The sequence below is a fragment of the Danio aesculapii genome, chromosome 9 (assembly GCF_903798145.1).
Source record: "Danio aesculapii chromosome 9, fDanAes4.1, whole genome shotgun sequence".
Lineage (NCBI taxonomy): Eukaryota > Metazoa > Chordata > Actinopteri > Cypriniformes > Danionidae > Danio > Danio aesculapii.
In genome coordinates, this window is record NC_079443.1 from 15,852,281 (window position 1) to 15,873,031 (window position 20,751).

At 36.4% G+C, this 20,751-nt stretch overlaps 2 protein-coding genes across 2 annotated transcripts in view; both read right to left on the reverse strand.

Annotated features, from left to right (window-relative positions):
• Positions 1–7,679, reverse strand: abhd13 (abhydrolase domain containing 13). Its single transcript, XM_056465071.1, has 2 exons — positions 7,528–7,679; positions 1–1,522 (listed from the first exon to the last, which is right to left on the reverse strand). Exon 2 carries the CDS (start codon positions 1,473–1,475, stop codon positions 462–464), a length of 1,014 nt encoding a protein of 337 aa, XP_056321046.1. The 5' UTR covers positions 1,476–1,522; positions 7,528–7,679; the 3' UTR covers positions 1–461.
• Positions 7,680–17,659: 9,980 nt separating this feature from the next.
• The window catches only part of LOC130235342 (NALCN channel auxiliary factor 1), a 244,846-nt gene continuing 241,754 nt past the window's right edge, over positions 17,660–20,751 (reverse strand). The window contains exon 3 of the mRNA XM_056465907.1: positions 17,660–20,445. Within this exon, the coding sequence (XP_056321882.1) occupies positions 20,168–20,445 (278 nt within the window). The 3' untranslated portion in view covers positions 17,660–20,167. The remainder of the gene's footprint in view (positions 20,446–20,751) is intronic.

Below are 20,751 nucleotides of genomic sequence, written 5' to 3' on the forward strand. Positions count from 1 at the left end.
ACAGGTCTAAAACCAAATAAGGAAGAGTAAATGTTCAATTTTTGGGTTAACTAGTCCTTTACTTTAAAACCATAACAAATTCCAACAATTTAAATGTAAATCTGAACAGTTTAAGTTAAGAAAATAGTTAGGCTTTTTGCACTTTTCAATTGCATTTTCAAGTACCTATTAATAAACTTTCAAGGGCATAAATTTCTTGAAGGAAAAAAAAAACCCCAGAAAGGATGCTGAATGCATGAGGTGTAACAAAAACTGACCAAAAAATTATTCTGAGGGTTTCAAAAATGCAGTCTTCACTATTAAATAACTGAACGTGAATAATGAACTCTTGATGTATGATCAACAGAAAGAAAGAGCTTTATATGAAGTTGGGATATGAAAAAGAAATAAACAACAAAATGAGAGAAACAAATTGTACATTCTATCCAAGAGGGTCCCGATTTAGAGCAGTAGTTCTTGTTCTAGATTATGGTGACGCTGGCTGTCCCCTGGGTCGTCTCTTCACGTGCATGGCTTTTAAGCAGCTCCTTCATAAACTGCTCTAGGGCAGAAAAATAACCTTGGCATTGCCAGGTGTCGTTGTGAGTGCCCTCCGGAAAAATGGCAAGGCGTTTAGTCCGAGATGGAGACAGCTCGTACAGCTGCTTCATCATCACTGGCGGGATGAGCTGGTCTGATAAGCCCGAGATGAAGAGCGATGGCATGCGGCAGAGCACCACGTGTCTATAGGACAGGAACTTGTTCTTGTAGCACCAGAGCGGTAGGTAGCGCATGGGAAAGAAGGAGAAGAGGGTGGCCGCCATGTGCGGGATGCTTAAAAAAGTGTTTTCCACCATGATGGCGGCCACTCGGTGCGGGTTGCATGATGCCAAGCGGATGGCCACCGCACCGCCCAAAGATCGGCCGAACAGCACAACCTTTGTTTTGTCAATGTCCGGTCGGGTCATAACGTAATCCAATGTAGCCTCGGCATCCTGGTAGAGTCCCTCTTCACTGGGATCTCCTTCGCTTTTTCCGTAGCCTCTGTAGTCCACCAGAACCACGTTGGCCTTCAGGTTGACCAGCATGAGGAGAGCATTTGGCACGCGATGGCCAATATTCCCAGCATTACCGTGAAAATATAAAATAGTGGGAGCGCCGGCTGGGTTTTCGCCAGTGTAACGAAGCAGGATGAGATTGAGCCGGATGCCATCTTTGGTGCGGATGTACACATTCTCGTGGGGGATTCCCGTGGGCATGGGAACGTACAGACGCGAGGAAGAGGGCTGGTCAGGGAAGTAGAGAAGCACGTCCTGGAACTTGTACAGGATTCCGGCTAACGATGCCAGGATGAGTCCCAGCAGGACGAAGCCGCCGTACAGATGGAAGGTGAGAATCAGGGCCAGCAGGGAGACGCGGCAGAATCCCCACGACCATGCGCACACACTCAGCAAACACGCCTCCAGTGGCCCCCACAACCTCCAGGGCTTCTCCATGACAACCGGGATGACAAGAGAGCTTTTAAACTCACTGCAGATGTAATCTGGGGAAACACATAATGGTTAGTTTGAAGGGCTGGATGGTATTTAGAGAAATAGTGGAGATTTTACTAATTTTGGCCCATTTTACGCTTTAAGAACATTATTCTTAAATAACTTTTGTTCTTCGGAGTGGTAAAAAAATGCATAGTTGCAATCTAAACAGCTACATTCTTCACTAAAAGAGCCTCAAAATTACATTATGTTGCCCAACAGCAACAATATTTGTCAAACTGCAGAGTGTCCTCTGCTTGTTGCTGTATGTGGGTGGAGTAATACACAAGGGTGAAGAGGCTGTATGAGTGCTGTTATTGCAAAATATTGCTAGACTATTAGCCAATCAGATTGAAGAACCAGACAGAACTGTTGTATAAATTGCATATAGCCATGCGCGGATGTTTCTAGAAAGCCTAGTAAGTGCTTGATTAGCTAGCCCAGGTGTGTCTGATTATGGTTGGAACTAAACTTTGCAGGACACCAGCCCTCCAGGACCGAGCTTGGACATGCCTGGGCTATACAATTAATATCGAAAGCAAAGGCAGAATCTCGGACATGTCCGGGGGAAAAGAGGATGCATTGTCACCCCAAATAATGAGCTGGGTCAGTCTATTTAGTAAAAGGGTTTTGTTTTCCGCATGTCCTCGCACTCTTCTCAAAGCTGCTTCCAAAGTCAGAACAGCAGTTCTGTATCCAGCGCGTCTCTGTGGGTCTGCATGCAGAGCATGTGAGTCTTTGGCAGTGTTCTCAGTTTCTCGCGAACACAGAACCAGGTAAAGTCTGTGTGGGAAGCGATGATGTTGAATTGGGTCTCACATTAGATGTGCCACGATATGCCATTCATGGTCGAATAGCAGACATTTTCTGAGGCTCGCACGTTGTGCGGCTTTGCCGCCATTCTGTGCCATGCATTGCTTAGCAACGTATACAAAATAATGTAAAGTCCGCTTGACGTAAAGTAAACAAACCAGTAGATGTATAAATGGCTTCTGAACAATATATCATCACAATGCCTGTATCCAAATAGTCACATCGCAGGATTAGATAATTTATTAAAGATTAAAAAAATAAATATATTATTAAACACTGTATTTTTAAATGAGTTGTACAATGAAGACCATGTTATTTTACATTTGATTGTTCAATTTCTGTTTTTCGGTCTACTTGAATACTGTTACATTCCTCAGAAAACCACTGTTTATTTCATTTAGATTTTTGCTATGTTGATTATTAATTAATTAATTCATTCATTCATTTATTGATTTTCTTTTCGACTCAGTCCCTTTATTAATCTGGGGTCGCCACAGTGGAATGAACCACCAACTTATCCAGCATACGTTTTACACAGCGGATGCCCTTCCAGCTGCAACCCATCAAGGGGAAACCATGCACACTCATTCACACACATATACTACGGGCAATTTTAGCTAACTCAATTCACCTATACCACGTGTCTTTGGACATGTGGGGGAAACCAGAGCACCTGGAGGAAACCCACATGCAAACTCCACACAGAAATGCCAACTGACCCAGTCGACGTCAGAGTGTGCAAAATGACGTATTGGGAGATATTGTTATAGTAATGTTTATCTTTTCATGTAAATCAAATTAAAGACAAAAATTACCAAAGAACCTGAGAATTTTCTGAGAATTTATTTAATACATAGTCTTTTTGTGGTTCCCAGGATCTATAAATAACTGTACTGAGATCTATATCATTACCATGAAATAAAATTACTCATACTGTGAAACTAAATTTTGGTCTTACCGCCCCACCCATAGAGTTGACTGCACTGAAGAGAGGAAAAATAAAAGAAATCTCAAAAGATTGTCTCTTAGTTAGTCATACAGGTTTGGATTTCTCACAGACAAGCCAAACACACACACACTCCCTCCATTTCACCTCTCCCACTATTAATGCACTTGTATAAATAAGACATCTAAAATTGTATGAATACTCATACTACTAAATCTAAATGTAATTTCCTTGCAGAGAACAGAGAGTCTGTGTTTGCCGATATCTGCATCCAATAACCTTGCCTGCATGCTCTGAAAATATTTTGTGAAAGTTCTAAACGTGTTAACAAGGCTGAAAAAAAATGAGCTAGTTAATTCTGTGTAGATCAGGTCAGGATAATCATATTTTTTTCTCCCAGACTGAATAGGTCTACACCTGTTGATGTTTATGCATGAAAGACAATTACTAAAATAATGATTAACATTTTCATACAAGTTGCCTACATATGAATGTTTTTTTTATTATGTTTTTAGGTTAGTTTGAAATTACATTTGTTTAATCAGGCTATTTTTTTTTCCATAGTCCCTAAATGTATGCAAATGCTGGTAATTTGTGGTATTGAAAACATTTTCCCCTGTTTTCTGCCCCACAACACAAATTATACACTTTATTATAATACTACTGCACAATATTGGAAAAAGGTCATCAAAATACATTTGCTTGACAAGCAAAATGAAGACATGTAGGCTAATCTTGTTTTCTAGAAAACTAAATGAAATTTATGTATTTTATTCTTGACGTGTCTGTAAATTAAATATGAAAATAACTTTAGCTTTTCAGTTTAGCTCATTTTAAGCTTCTGAAACTCACCTTGTTCTAATAAGTTTCGCATAAACTGAAAAAAATGATATTATGCTATTTTGCTTTCAAACACAACTTGATTTAACTGTCTTTAAAGACAGAAATATAGATAATGAACTTTCATAAAAAATATTATTATATATAATAATGTGTAATCCAGTGTTTAGGAGCAGAGCTATCCAAACGGGTCTTCTTTTTTTTTTTTTGATAATGTGAGAGATCTGTATATTTAGACTAGGCATGGGACGATAACCGCTTTCAAGGTATACCGCAATTTGGAAAAGTGAAGGTTTTAAAACCGCCAAAACTGCTATACCATTCCTACAGTATTCAATTCAATTCACCTTTATTTGTAAAGCGCTTTTATAATGTAGATTGTGTTAAAGCAGCTTTACATAGAAGATCATAGTAAATTGAAACGGTGTCAGTTAAGTTCAGAGTTTAAGTTCAGTTTAGCTCAGTTCAGTGTGGTTTAATATTCACTACTTAGAGTCCAAACACTGAAGAGAAAATCAAGGGTATATGTAAGATTTTTTTTATTTACATTTTTTGTTGGACAAAAATAACTCCAGCAGAAAATATATTCAAGATGCCATTTTAAATTGTAAAGAAATCTGTGTTTTTGAAACTAATGACGATAGCAGAGGTCAATTATTTATTCTAATAGGGTATATGCTGAAGCATGCTAAAAGGACTTTGAGTTTGCCAGTAACCTGGGTTAAGCGTTTCCGGTCAATTGTATGCCAATGCAAAAATCGGCGCATTTAAGGACAGTTTTCTTTAAAAATCAGCGATCTCCACTAGCTGAGTGATATCTGATATAAAGTGGGTCTCAGATTGTACATGAAGCACTGCATTAAATAACTTTTCCCCTGCCATGTTTTTAAAATATGAGCATTTATTTTAACCCATTATATTCAATGGAGCTTCTGCGCTAGCCTGCCGATTCTGACGGCCGCGTGCGAGATAATAGCTTTTTGTCTCGTTTTACGCTTGAACAATTAAATGAATGCCAAAGTTTATTTAACTGAATGTATTTTACTTACATCACAACATCGATGCTGTAAAAGGAACCGTATAAAATGGAAAAAAACTCACAATAACAGGTCACCGGAAGTTTATTAGTATGGGAAAAATACTAGCTCGGCATATACCTTATTATTTAGCCTGACATGTTTACTTTTCCAAAATATTATAAATCTTTCAAAAAATAAAATATACTGTTTTCAAAGGAGAATTTTTTTTTTGTTTTTTACCCATCATTTAAAAAGAATATATTTTAGAGCAGTAATCACAATACCGTGTTACCATGATATTTTTATCCAAGGTTATCATCCCATCAGAATCTTATACCGGCCCATGCCTAGTATAGAAAAGCCTAAATTTCTAATTTAATTTACATTCTAACATAACATATACAGTGAATTATTAAAATGTAAACAAATGAAAGAATAGAATTTTTAGGAAATAATGTAAATAATTTATGTCATTGTTTTTAAGAATAAAAGAACACATTTGCATTTTACAGAAGAAAGCATAAAAAAAGGACATATGGTTTGCTTATTTACTTTTATTGAGCACCGATTTATGTTTCTTTTTTATTTATAAAAATCACATCAAATTTTATCTTGATGCAGTCTGCAAAAACCTTAGTTTATATGTCATGGAAAGGGTGAGTAAGAAATTTTACATTATGACATCCACCATATTAGGGCTGCACAATATATGATTTCAGCATCGATATCGCAATGCGCAAATCTGCAATAGTCACATTGCAGGATCTCCGGCTATTTCAAGTAAATTTAATCCATTTGGACACAAGAAATGATAAAGACTGACAGTTTAACAAAGATTGTGTTTAAATATTTATACAATGAAGATTACAATGTGTTATTTCACATTTGATTATTAAATATCGGTACCATAATACTCCACCATAAAGCGCTGCTCTATTGTCATCTGTGCTTTATTTTGTATTATTTCTATTTTATATTTTATAATTATGCAGATGCACTCTCCTAACAAAATCATCCCAGTCAATGTAAAATGAATGCTTTCCAAATAGAGTTATCTTGTAAAAATTATATCCATATTGCTATATATATATATATATATATATATATATATATATATATATATATATATATATATATATATATATATATATATATAATATTTAATCAAGAATAAAATACATTAATTTCCTTTAATTTTCTAGAAAACAAGATTAGCCTACATGTCTGCATTTTGCATGTCAAGCAAATGCATTTTGATTAACTTTTTTCTTGTATCACATGTAATAGGATACTCTGATTTGAGACCTTAAGGTCTGAAATTGTGACAAATTAGACAAGTTTTAGACCAGTAAAACCTTGAAATACCAGAACATAAACATCTGATCACTGTTGCAGCACTGTATTTTTCTTTAAAGAATCAGATTAAGAGCATGTTGGTATTGTGAGTCATCTAAACACACAGGGACACATTCTTTAAGGGATTATCTGATGATTATTTTTTGACTGTGATGTGAAAAATGTTGCTCGTCAGTGGCTGCTATTGTGATTTCACTACATAGAATTGGCAAAGAACACTTTTCTGAGATTATATTATTAAAAAGAAAGTCAGAAAGTCCAACTTCACCTTAATCAGAACACACCTCTGTCTAGAATTCAGGTAAAGTTGGTTTTATATTCACAAATTCGTTCAGTGGCAACTTGTGACATGCTCCCTATATTGTTTACCATAGTACTATGAATATTCGGACTGAAATCACATGCAAGTATGACTTAAAGGCAACATTAACACTATTTACTTGACTGAGAACAATGTTGTTCTTTGAGAGTCATTGGCTGCTTATATGATTTCACTATTTAGAAACTGCTAAGAATACTTTTGAAACTACACTATTAATTATTAAGGAGAAAGTCCGAATGTGTGAACATAAAACCACCAACTTTACCTCACCCCTGTCTGGAGCCCCCAGGCTGTTTAGGGGCCAGGTCCAGTCTTAACCACTCAATTACACAAGAATGCAGATGAAGATAAGCATTCCCTTGCAACATATACTTTTATTTAGACATTTAGAGGTATTAACTTCCCATATTAACATTACTTTCGAAATGCAACGCGATAGAAAACGAGCATGACCCCATTAACACACCATAGAGTAAACGGCAGTCTGCAGATCCGCACTAAATCCCTTCGTGTTTTGCTTTACTACCAGCTGTTGTCATTGTGAGGGAGAATCACCCCGAAGTCCAAACTCAGCTGACAGGAATCATAAACGCGACGATGACAGATTGATTTTGACAGCAGCGTTTTTCCCCTCTGGACTTTATGTACTGCACACAGCTAATTCAGCTGCTAGCAACGTCTAGCACACATCTGCTTACAGCCTGGTACAAAACTACTCACATCTAGCGCATTCTTCAGCGGCACATCTTCAGGGAGCTGGGTTTACGAGCAGGGCAAACGGTCATCTATACGAACATCCCGTCAAACGACAGCTGATGCACTGTGGCTAGCAGCAAATCTAGCCGGACAGCTGCTGATGACACCGGTGTCGCTTCGAGGAAGTTTCGGGCGGAAACAGCGGAACCTTCTGCTCACGCACAACACGTTCTGCTGCTGGTTCGGCGTTCGTGAGTTTACAAGTGACAATTATTGTAATTAGTACAATTATATGTTTCTAGTACACATTACAATTACTGAATTGTACGCTTATATGTGTTGAAAACAAACGTGGCAGCTTGCAAAAATGAAAATCTAACAAATTGTGTATAATAAAAAAATGAAAAGTGAAAATATAGCTAACGTTAACAGCATTAGCAAAAAGCAGGATGATGCTAAATTGTATTTGTGAGGTCAGTAATCAGAAACATTATCTAATTCAAAATAAAATCTCATTTAAGCGTAGTGTTAAACCAGAGTCTATAGAAAGACTAACCATTGTTTTATTATACTAAAAGTGTTAACAAAGTTTATTTAGCGTTGATTAAAGACCATTTGTATTATTACATTTTTTTCTATAAATATCATGGTTAAACTACAATACTACAAGCTAATTTGACATGATTGGACTTTTTTCAAATTTTTTGTTTGGTAAAATATTGTTTGGTAAAAAAAAAGTCCTATTGCACAAAGCCTGTTTAGGTTTTTTACCCAGGTAAGTTTGAGTTAACTTTGAGAAAACTCTAAGCTTTTGGGCTCAACAAGGGTTGCTTTTAATCAGATTTTGTCGCCACAGTAATTTATGCTACACAGCTAACCTGGGGTGCGTTTCCGAAAACCATAGTTAGTCCACTAAAGTCGCAAGTTGCATCATTACAAACATAGTTCGTTGATTTGGTGTTTCCCAAATCCATCGTTCCAATGAAAATTCGCAAACTGCATCGCAAACTTGTATGCTTGCGACTACACCTCTAAAGCTGTAGTTAGAAACATAATTCCTGGCTGCATTCCATTTCCAGTTATCCCCCCATGCCCTATTCATTTAGAACATTCTAACATTTAAACGTGGAATTATTATTATTTTTTTTAAGAATTAAAGTCATCTGTCTTAGGTGTAATTTGCTTTCAAAGTATTTTTACAGTTCAGTTTTAGCGATCTTCATGTTTACAATTGCGCTCCCTTCGCAATGCTTTTTGAAAACATTAATATCATTGTGGACACAGCTGTGGCTCATAACGATATAGGTGACCTATTATTTAAAAGCAGAATTTATGTTACGTCTCCGAAGTTTGTGAAATCAAAAAATATAGCATACGTTAATGCTTTTAATTTATAGTAGGTTATTTATTAAGTATCTGTACTGTATATGACATGGGCCTGTTGGTTAGAACATTGCTGCAGTGGTTTGCATGTTTTTGCTAAAACTAATATTGGATTTTTCTTTTTAAATGTGTGTGCGCATAAAACAATATTTTGCACAAATAATTGATGGGGTTTTTCTCTAAAGAAGTTGTTACCACCCCGTTTAGAGCATCATTTTGGGCGTTTTACGTTATAACTAACGTGGTTCAAACAATGGATCTGCGACAGAGAAACTATGGGTTTTGGGAAACACTCATCACTACATTGTTCTTTTCGAAAATGATGCATTATACTATGATAGTTCAGCCGTGAGTTATGTCATTGTTTGGGAAATGCACCCCTGCTCAGGAAGAGGTTTTATTCTGGATTAGAAAACGAAGCGCCTTTTCTTTGTCAAAATTGTCATTCGTTACTAATATTTTATTCATGTCATATGAATTCTAATGATTCATATTGTATTATTATATTAAAGTTTTGACTTGTCAATTAAGTAAATAAGGGCTTTAAATAAAATGAAATACTCACTCACACATAAATTTGCTTAAATAACGCTTTTAAGAATTTAAAAATCTTTTGAGCTGTTTGTGAAACTGTTATAAAAAACCTGTTGATTTGCATTCATATAATATTTGCTTTAAGCATTTTATTATTTTGCCTTCTCAGACTTTTGCTACATAAACAATGTTTATTTCTGTCATGTAACTATTTAAAAACTCTAAATTTCTGACATCCATCCATCCATCCATCTAGTTTCCATCATGTAGCCGGTTCATGTCACACAGATGCTCAGGTGCTCATATTTATAGTTTTGTATTAAGTTAGTTATTTGCAATAAAATCAGGACATGATTGTATACTTGTGATTATGTCTGTGGGAGTTCAGGTGAAATTTTCATTCCGTGACTCCAGCTCATGATCTCGTGCAGACTTCAGCTTCAAATGACACCACTGGTCCAAGGTGACAGATGTTTTTACTTCAATTTTCTACAGTGGACGTAAGTGAAACTCTATTATTTTTTTAAATTTTACAGTTTAGCCGTGAAACCAACAAACCCACATTCCTTCCTTCTTGATTTTTGGTGATTTGCATTTATATTTCCCACATGCACACTTGCAGTGAATTGTAGTCAAAGTGATCATTTGAATACACAAATGATACAACTGTATAATATTACATGTGAACAAGTGGAAATGTTGAATGACATAAAATCCTGTATTATGGTAAATCAGCCTGCAGTGATAGCTAAGTCAGAATTATTGCCCCCCCCCCCCCCATATTAAAAATGATCAAATAAATCAGTTATTAGAAATTAGTTATTAAAACTGTTATGTTTAGTAAGATTACTAAAATTGTCCATTACTTTCTTTGGTACTGGCTTTATTTGTAGATTATGCAGTATCCACACAATGATATCAGTTTGCAAGAGCTCACAGATGCATTACAACAACTTTCATTAGGATGTTCGCCTGGGATTGATAGAATAACAACAGAATTTTATCATCATTTTTGGAACATTTTGGGACATGCTTTTTATGAAGTTGCAAAAGAGTGTTTTGAAAATGGACTTCAAAGAAGCTGCCTAAGAGCAATTTTGTCTCTTACCAAAAAAAGGGGATTTGGCTTTTTTAAAGAACTGGAGACCTGTTTCACTGTTGTGCACTGATTACAAAATTTTTGCAAAATGTTTAGCAAATAGGTTAAAATGTTATTTGGAGATAATTATTCATAGTGATCAGACATATTGTGTACCTGAACGATCTTTTTCTTTTGAGAGATGTGATTGATTTAAGTTTTTTTTTTTTTTAAATATTAATATGAGGCTTTTAGCATTAGATCAGGAAAAAGCCTTTGATCGGGTTGACCATGGTTTCCTTTTCAGTGTTTTGAGTTGTTTTGGTTTTGGTGAAAAGTTTGTTTTTTGATAAAACTGTTATATCGAGATGTTTCTGTGTTGGTAAAGGTGGGAGGAGGGTTAAGTGCCTCAATCCCTGGGAGAATGTGGAATCAGGCAAGCATGTCCACTCTCTAGCCAATTATACAGCATAGCTATTGAGCCACTTTTAAGAAGAACACGACAAAATTTTATTGGCTTTTTAATACCTAATATAAATTGTGATAAGATTGTGTTATCTGCTTATGCTGATGATATAACAGTTTTTATACATGGTGAAGATGATGTTAATAATCTCACAAAAATATAGAGTTGTATGAAAAGGCTTCTACTGCAAAAGATAATTGGAATAAAAGTGAAGCATATGCAGTAGGTCGATGGATGAATAAAAGGCTTCCAGATCTACCAAAAATTGGGAGGGACTGCTGGAGAAGGTGGTGGCTCGATTGTCTAGATGTAAATGGCTATGTCTTAAAAAGGGAGAGTTTTGTTAATCAATAGTCTGGTAGCATCTACACCAGGGGTGCTCAACCCTGTTCCTGAAGATCTACATTCTTGCAGATTTCAGTTGCAACCCATATCAAACACACCTGCCTGTAATTATCAAGTGCTTTTCAGGTCTTAATTAACTGGTTCAGGTGTATTTGATCAGAGAGGGAGCTGAACTCTACAGGACGGTAGATCTCCAGGAACAGGGTTGAGCACCTCTGGCCTACTCTATGGCATAGGAGAATGGTGGTTGAACCACCAGAGGAGTTGGTGGTGTCTATACAAAAGAAACTAGTAGATTTTTCTGGACTGGTCAACATTGGATTTGTGCTGCACAACTGTATTTGCCTAACTGTGAAGGAGCGCAAGGATTGATAGACATCAAGAGTAAAATTCAAGCTTTCAGACTGGTATCAGCCCCAAAACTTTTGTGTAAAAGCAAGTTGTCATGGATTCATGCTTGTGCAATCTTGAGAACAGTAAAGGGGTTGAATTATGATCTGCATCTTTTCTGGATAAAAACTAATGAGATGGTTTTAACAGGGATTACACCCATTTATAAATCAGTGATTCAAACATGGAACAAAACCTTCAAGATTCAAAGAATATTTGACATCCCTAAATACTGGGTGTTGGAGGAACCCCTATTTTATAATACAGTGGTTCATGGCACATTGATATCTTCGAGGAGTGTACAGAAAAATATGATTAAAAGGAACTGTACAAAGTTAATACATCTGGTCACTGTGGATGGATGGAAGTCAGTAGAGGACATAATGGTTTTTACAGGATTGAGATCCCATTGTTTGGCTTCACGATTCTTGGAGGAAATGTGCTCTTTTTTTGCCTGGACAGTATTGAGCGCTTTTATAAAAATAAGATTCGAGTGAAGAAGTTAAAACTCTCCATCTGGTGGTATCTTCGAAATGTGAATTTGGTGTGTTTGAGGAAGAGACTGGACTTTCTAAAACATGGATGGTTGATGGAATGACCAAAAATGTTTTATACATCTTATGTGTTAAGAATGTTCACAAGGACATTCTAACAGGACAGCTATTGAAATGGACTAAAAAGTTTGGACCTAATTTCCCCTTGAGAGATCAGTGGAGAGGTCCTGTATAAGTCTCCTCCTGAGAAAAGAACTGGAGATTTGCAGTCGAGACTTGTTCATGGGGCGATAGCTACAAACAGACATGTGTCTCATCTTAATTCAGCAGTAAGGGGGGAGTGTGTTTTTTGTGGTAATGAAGAGAATGTAGAACATTTGTTTTTAAGTTGTATACAACTGGAAGACCTTTTTAATGTTTTAAAAGATTGGCTTAGAGGTTTTGGTGAAACTTTTTCTGAATGTAAATTTATAGGGGGAGTAAAAGATAATATTTACTCTAATAAATTATGTTATTGGTACAGCAACATTGTCAATTTGGAAAACTAGAAAAAATAGAATATTGGGTGCTGGTGGAATAGATCCAATGAAAATGCTGAAAGGTTTAATCGCAAATAGATTGAAAATTGAATGTACCTTCTATGAATTGGTAGGAGATCTAATAATATTTTGAGAAAAGTGTCTAGGAGGAATTCTGTGTTGTGTTTATGAAGGTCAGCTTGTACTTAACTTATAATAATAATAAGGTAGTTGTTGATAATTTTTATTTGGTTTTATAATTGACTTAAAGATGTTGTGAATGTCTGTGTGTTGAAATATGTTGTAAATGAACATTTAATTGATTGAAAATGTTTTGCTAAAAACTTGCATTTGATAAAGCTGTTTTAAACCTGTTGGCAATTAAGTGCCTGGGAAATGCGACAGTAGAGAACAAAGAGAGACTGTGCCAAACACTAGTTAGTTAAGGCGGCTCTCACTTAGTTCTCCTGCCCCAGACTAGTTTTAGTGCTAAATAATAGTGGGATACTTGTTGTAACGTTAAAAATCCTATTGTTAGTGAACAATATAGTGAAAATTTGACTTTAAGTTCCCTTTGTTATTTCTTCTTTATATATTTGGTTTTGGAGTAGTACGGAGGTGGATGTCACTTTTTGTTTTTCTCCTGTTTCTGGTAGAGGTAAGATAAGATAAGGTAAGATCTTTGTTTTTTTTTTTGTTTTTTATTTTTATTTTATTTTAAGAGTTTAGAAAGTTGCTGCTTCAATCAATTAGATATTTTGTTTGTTGTTTTGGCATTATCCTATCCTGAGTATTTCTGAAACCTACCATTACCCTTGGTCATTTATTATTTGTTAATTTGTAAATAAATGTACTTCTTTTTTTTAATATTGTATTTGGTGTGAGTTATTGTTGGGGTTCTGGGACAGGAGAAGAGTGATTATTGTTGGCTGCCTTGCCCTTTAGTTTTTTTTTTCTTTTTTATTATTTAGTTATATTATTTTCTATTATCAAATTGACCTCTTATTAATTTTAATTTGGCTAAGTTTGTTTCTTTTATTTTTCCCCGTTATGTTATTTTGTTGCGCGTTTACCTGACCCTAGATAGGGGAAGCACTTAACATGGACCAGTGCAATATAAAATTGGGTTTGTGGTCCAGGGTCATAAATATATAACATAACTTCATGGTAAAATGTTTTAAATTAAAGCTGATGGCCTCAGAAATCTGAAATCCCCCTGAAATACCAAAATATTCAAAAGAAGCAAAAACCACCCCCACACACAATAAACCAGACAATATTTGTTATTTCATCAGAACACAACTTTAATCATTTTAGCAGTATAATCATACCTTCGAAAAGATCATAACTTGTGAGATTGTTTTATAAATTATTTCATCAAAGTTGCTTGTAAAAAAATTAAATAGGTTACTCAACTAAATCATCTATAATATTACAATATACCGGTAGTATATAATATTTTTTTTCAGTAGTCATAGTCATAATGTTATCTCTATATGCCTTAAAACCTTTATCTTTTTTTTCTTAAAGTCATTGCTTTGCACGTATACCATCACACAGCATCACAGCCTGCAGGTGCTGAGGTTGTGACCAAGAGGACAGTTCTTGAGATGAAAACCACTCCGTCTCTCAGTATCGATCTCAGCACAAACCAACCAATGATCTCTGACACTTACAAAAGAGGATTTTTTAAAAAAAGGACACCAACTCAGAACACAAGGAAACCTCCAAATCAAACGGAGACAGACATTGTTTAGCATTCTCGTAACGTATTTACAACAGAAAAAAACAACTGAGGTTGAGGGCTGCATAGGTCCACAGGATTCAGAAAGAGGAAAAAAAAGTATTTCTGCTTGCTAAGTGATTACGCAGTGTGGAAATACTACTTACACAACTGGATCAGTACTCGGGAGAGGAAAAAAATGACCATAAAACATGTGCAAGCATAAAATACATCTCCTAGTAGGTTTGGTGGTGTTTAGTGATATTAGCAGGCATCTGTTACATTCAGTCGGGTTGGTCGCTGAGACATACTGTATGGCAGTTGAATACCAACAAACACAGAGGAACGTGTTACAAACATGACAGATCTGCATTTAAGATGTGGTGAATGGAGTTTGCGTCTGACAAGGTGACTGATTCAACCACTGTAGCATTAGACCGATTATTACGAGGCAAACCGTATGATTAAATTGACAACTTGAATCCTTCCTCATTTGTAGAGTGTCATTAAGTATATATACAGCTGTTTTTTTGAGCGAACAAACACATGTATATATGTTATATCTATGATCATGTTATTGTGTGCGTACTTTTCTTGCTAACAAATGTTTAAAGGTAGCAATTGAGCTAATAGTGCTAATCTGTTGTCATTAGCCCACCTCTCTAATCAATCCTACACTGTCAGGTTTAGGTGGAGAATGAATTTGTTTTGCTTGGAGATGAACAGAAAGAACGTCAAAAAATGCAGAGTTATTAACCAACTAATGCGTTCAACAGGAGGGTTTTGTATCTGTTTATGAATTAGCACATCCTCAATGCAATACATTTGGACACACCATCAGGACCATGACACACCAAAGCCTGAACCCAAGCAGTGCATTTTAGGTGAAATGATGGTCTTGCAGACTAACTCAGAGTACTATTGACAAAGCAACATAGTCTCATTTGTTTCCAATGTCAAGCAATGCTAATAAAAGGTTAACTAGTGGAGAGCATGCAGTAGAGCTCAGGTGGAAGCATCTCACATGCAGAAATATTGATTTATATGTTTTAACCAGTCCAATCTCATGAGGAAAAGTAACAATTTTACATTTAGTAAAAAAAACAGTGGCTAATTCATATGAAAACGTATAATTTGTAAAGGCATGTCGATAAAAAAACCCCACCTTTAATTCTAACCCTCAATAGGGGATGAGCAAATCATCAAAATAAAAATTATCAAAATTTAATTGACCCGTTTTAAATTTTGTAATTGAATAACTTTGTTAAAATTAAAACCCATGTAACTACATTACCCTGACATTTCTAAATGTATTTGTTTAATTTTATATTGTTTTTTTATTTAAAACCTACCTTGAATGGTCATAACAATGAAAATAAACCAATGCATTTCAGCATCTGCTACTTTTTTCAATGCTTTTGAATACATTTTTAAAACATGATGACAGACATTCAAAACTTAATTCTAAAATCTCAATTAAAGCTTGGAATGTAAACATGACGTGAAAAAATTCAATTCAGTGCTTATATGATGATATTCTAAAAGGATGGAAAAGAAGCTATTTATTTTAATTTTAAGTTGTTTTAATTTTAAATTATAAGGCTAGAGTAAATATTACATTTACCTTTGAACATTGTTCATTATTAGGGACTTAACTATTGATTTATTTGTCATATTTGATTGATATTTAGGCCGGTTTGAATAACTTGGGCAGAAGATAATTTGATTTATCGATTAATCATCTAGTTAATAATTTAATCCACTGACCACAAGTTTTACTTTGTCCTGTTTATAATTTTTTGCTGCTCATGATCATCCCCTTTGCACACTTCTACCCAACAGCCAAAGCAGCAATACATTATATGAAAGTGCAGACTCAGACCACAAGGGTTTAGAGTGCCATTTGGGATTGGGTTCAAGCCAACGGTTGGCCATCCTCCAATGCTGGGCTGTCGGTAAGTGTCTGTTTTTGTGTTGTGTTCTGTGTTGAATGATGACTACAGCCTATTGAAACCTGCTAAAATGCACAGTTAATTCCTTACATATGCAGGTAGTTATGCCAGTAGCAGGTCAGATATGTATATTTTTATTTATTCATTTTTCTTCAGTTGTCATTATACTATTATTGTATTGTTTGTTCTTGTTCTGATAAAGCACTTTGCGACGTACCATTAAAGGTGCTATAGAGCAGTGTTTCCCAACCCTGTTTCTGAAGGCACACCAACAATACACATTTTCAACCTCTTCCAAATCAACCACACCTGAATCAACTTATCATAACATCAGAAGAGACTCCGACACCTGAAGTTAATGGGTCAGAAAAGGGAGACATCCAAAATACGTACTAATGGTGTGCCTCCAGGAACAGGGTTGGGAAACATTGCTATAGAGAATAAAGTTTATTACTTTTGTTGTGTAATATACAACAGAATACAACATAATCTGCTTTGGTCACCACTTGTTCTCTGAGATCTATGACACCAATGTCAGGCTACTGATTTCTAAGTTATCTCCGCTTGGACGACGATGATGATGCATTTGTGTTGGGGCCATCAATCCCAGTTAGCAAGCGGCACACAGGACATGGGCCACAAGTCAAATGTAGTATTTGGCCTGGATGTTAAAAAACTGATATGTGGACCACATAAGTTTATAAAATCTTGACCCATGTTTAAAATACATTTTAATTAGTTTTGATTAAGTAATCTACCAATCAGGTCACTTTGAGAATTAACTTGGCTGAGACTTGGCCCAAGTATGGTCCATGTTTAGCCCTTGTCTGGTAGCCAGACTTGGTTCTGTCATGTACCATAATTCACAGCGGCATCTGGGCCAAGCAAAAGCTGATTTTGTGGGCCAGAACTGAGTCTGAGAAATTTTGCTATGTGTGATGAGAGCAACTGTGTCAGTCAGTGATTGCTCTGATTGGCTGCTCAGCAATGAAGCAATGAAAGCTAGCGAATAATTCAAGATGGCACAGACAGAAGGCTATCCTAATGTTACATCATCTTACTTATTAATTATATTCAAAACGACATTAGCCTGGAATAAAGAAATAGTAGGCAAGCACTGCTGTATTTTGCGATTTGTATATCTGCAGTCTTAGATTGGGTTTGGCTTTTTGAGTAAGGAACATAGACTATTGATCATTGGTATTATAGGCAATTTATTTATTCCATGCAAATGCAGAATGCATGTATTATGTAAAGCTCAAATGTATTTTGTTGGTTCTAGTTCTTTTATGTCGCCTTGGTGTGTCACGGCCTTTGTACACATTCGAACACCATTATATGGTCTCTCGGTTATGCTATTTTAAATGAACGATGTCCCAGGCATGGCATACAATTGAATATGGCATTTGTAACGTGGAAATAGATTGATGGAAACAAATGACTAATGTCTTTTTTTCTAAGATAGGAGAGATGACAAGATAGGGCTAAAAGCAGTATATTTAAAGGCTTAATATACATAAATGAATCTTAATATTCCCAAATTCAAAAACCCTAAACTCCGAATTAGTGCTCAGAGTACATTTAGTTAAAAATGTAAAAAATATCTGAGCTTCAGAGTATTTGCCGGTTCAGGTTAAATGCTTTTTTTTAATCAGCTAAACCAAACTGCATTATCAGTCTGTGGCAAACAACAAAAATCACTTTGTGCTTTTGACAGCTTGAAAGGTCATCGCTAATGGCAGCTTAAACAGCAAAAGGGCAAATGGATCAATTTCTTTTGATAAAATTAAGGTGTTTAAATCTGCCACAGAGTCAATATTTGGAGTTTAATTGTTCAGCATGGGATAGAGATACATATTAGCCTGAAAGTGCAATTACATTAGCGGCAATCTGCAGACAAAAAAGAAGGTTCGTTATTAATAGTTTAGCGATGCACGAAGCACTGCTTATATAGAGATCACTTCCAAATTAAGCAGCTTAATATTGGTTAACATTGCACATTTAAGTGTTCAAAGCTTAACAAATCTCAATCAGATGACAAATTTGCGAAGAAATGTGCTAAATTTCATGACTATTTTATCCATGAAATTTCCCCCCATCCTAATGCAGACGATCTACAGATCAGGTCATGAAATGTGCGCACTCCACTTTATAACTATGACATGCATTATTATGTTGGCCTGCTTCACACAATGAAAATATGGCTACAAAACACTTTGTTTTTCATTTTTCATTTGAATAAATAAAGCTAGCTCTGATCTATGAAATATGCATGTACACGAATGTCTAACACTGACTATTTATTAGCCATGTCCTATGAGATGGAAACACAGGTGTGAGGCCTGTTAATTAAACAGGTTCACATTGAGGCTGTCTAGAGAAAGTAGTTAAACTCAAGGCTTCGTTTTGTTTGTGTCACAGTGACACATCCTCATTAGAGCATACCTGTAGAAAAAACAAAACAAAACCAAAAACCTAAAATAAATAATAAATCAGCCCTTAACTGTGCCTCTCTTCCTCACAAAGAACCTAATTCCTCAGCCCAGCCACCTGAGACGGGCCTTTGTTCTTCTATCTGGAGACGCGTGATTGAGCTCTCAGACTTCCCGTTGACATGACTATCTTAAGGTTTGTAACAAATTAACGTCATTTTCACTGAGTTATTCATGCCACGTGAATCTCTACATGCAGGAGTGTTTGAACGTGTGTAGAAGATGTGGAAAGCCCTTTACTGTTATACGGAATGATGGATCCTCTCTGGGTGATTGGGGTCAATTTTGTCTGGTGAGCTCCGATTGGCCGCGTTCATGCAGCCCAATAGCAATTTGTACGGTCCTCTTTCAACAACTTGTTTTCAGATCGTTTGGGTTAATTTCTTAAAAATGTTAGCAGCATAGTCTAAACTCTGGTTCTAACATGCAATTAGAGGATATAGGGTAGAGAATATAATATCTTAATATAATAGATAACACTAATGGCGGTAAAACCAATTTGTGGATGTCTTTTTGCAAACAGAAGTCTGGATACCATTAGACATTCCCACAGAGACCTTTTTGAGCCAAGCACTTGATACTTAATGACTGAGCGACAGTACCCAGACTTCCGAATCTACTGACCTGACCTGGCAGGAGGTGACATCGTACCAGCAACAAAAAACATCAAGCTACCTTAATAAGGTTACAGGATCTCAATGGGAGAATCTGAGCTCAAACCTGGGCTTTATATGTCGGGTGTCTTGGTATTTGTCTAGGCAATGGATAAACCCTCGCAATGAATAGAGCAGCATTCAGAGAGTTTGTGATTACAAAGAGAAAGAAGAACATCGAAGTGGACACACGGATGCAAGCACAGGCACACATGCACACGCACTCATCCGTTCGCTCGCTCTGTCTTGACTATTCACTTGGATACTGTACATCTAATTCATCCGTCTCTGCCGATCCCTCCCTACTGCACAAAGACCCAAATGAACAGAAAAGAAACATGAATTAGATCCTGTAGTCATCTAGTGCAACAGAAATCCAAACCATAGACACAGTGTAAAAAACATGGTGCAAGAAAACTCCGCCCCCCATAGAAGCCTCTTTTTAGCAAAGGCTAGTATTGTCCCTTGTTCTTGTTGCTTGATTGGATTCGTCCAGTGTTTGTTTAACTTTAGTAGCATTTGCTTGGTTTGTTTTGATTGCATGTCCACGGTCTCTGTGCCAGAGCTCCCAGCAAGCATCCCACTGTCCGTCCGTCACGTCTCTGGAATCGGCACTGCTAGCGAGTGGCTGTTCCATCATTCCTCATTGGAGGAGCTGGAGGTGAGGTTGAACCCAGTGGGATTGTGGGATGCTGTGAGAGTTGCAACAGTATGGAGAAGGACGAGGACCAGCAGGCAGAGTTTGAGTCTGCTGTTGCACAGTCTAGAGGCTGCTGACGAGGTCAGGGATGTCCCGTGCTGACACGACGGGTGAGTTCTTTTGAGAGTGCCTTTGGAGCTGTTGTCCGCCCTGCTGTCCCATCGGACATCACAGCACTCTGTCTCTGCGTCTGAGGGGTTGTCCTCTTGAAGCCCTGGGACAACAAAAGACATGTTAAAGTTGATGATAAATGGGGGTATTGCACATAAAGGAGACTATTTTGCTTCTTGCAAATATATGATTTGTGTTCATGTTGTTAAAAGGTTTGAAAAACACTAGTAGATAGTTTGCAACAAGAGTTTCAGTTTAAAGGTGTACCTTTTACAATATGTAGAATAATTGTCAGGTGTGCCAGTAGAGGGTGGAGCATTTACAGCTCAATTACTCTGACATTGAAGGTGCAATATGTAAGTTTGACACCTAGTGGTTGAAATATGTATTGCACTCTTGGATCAAATCA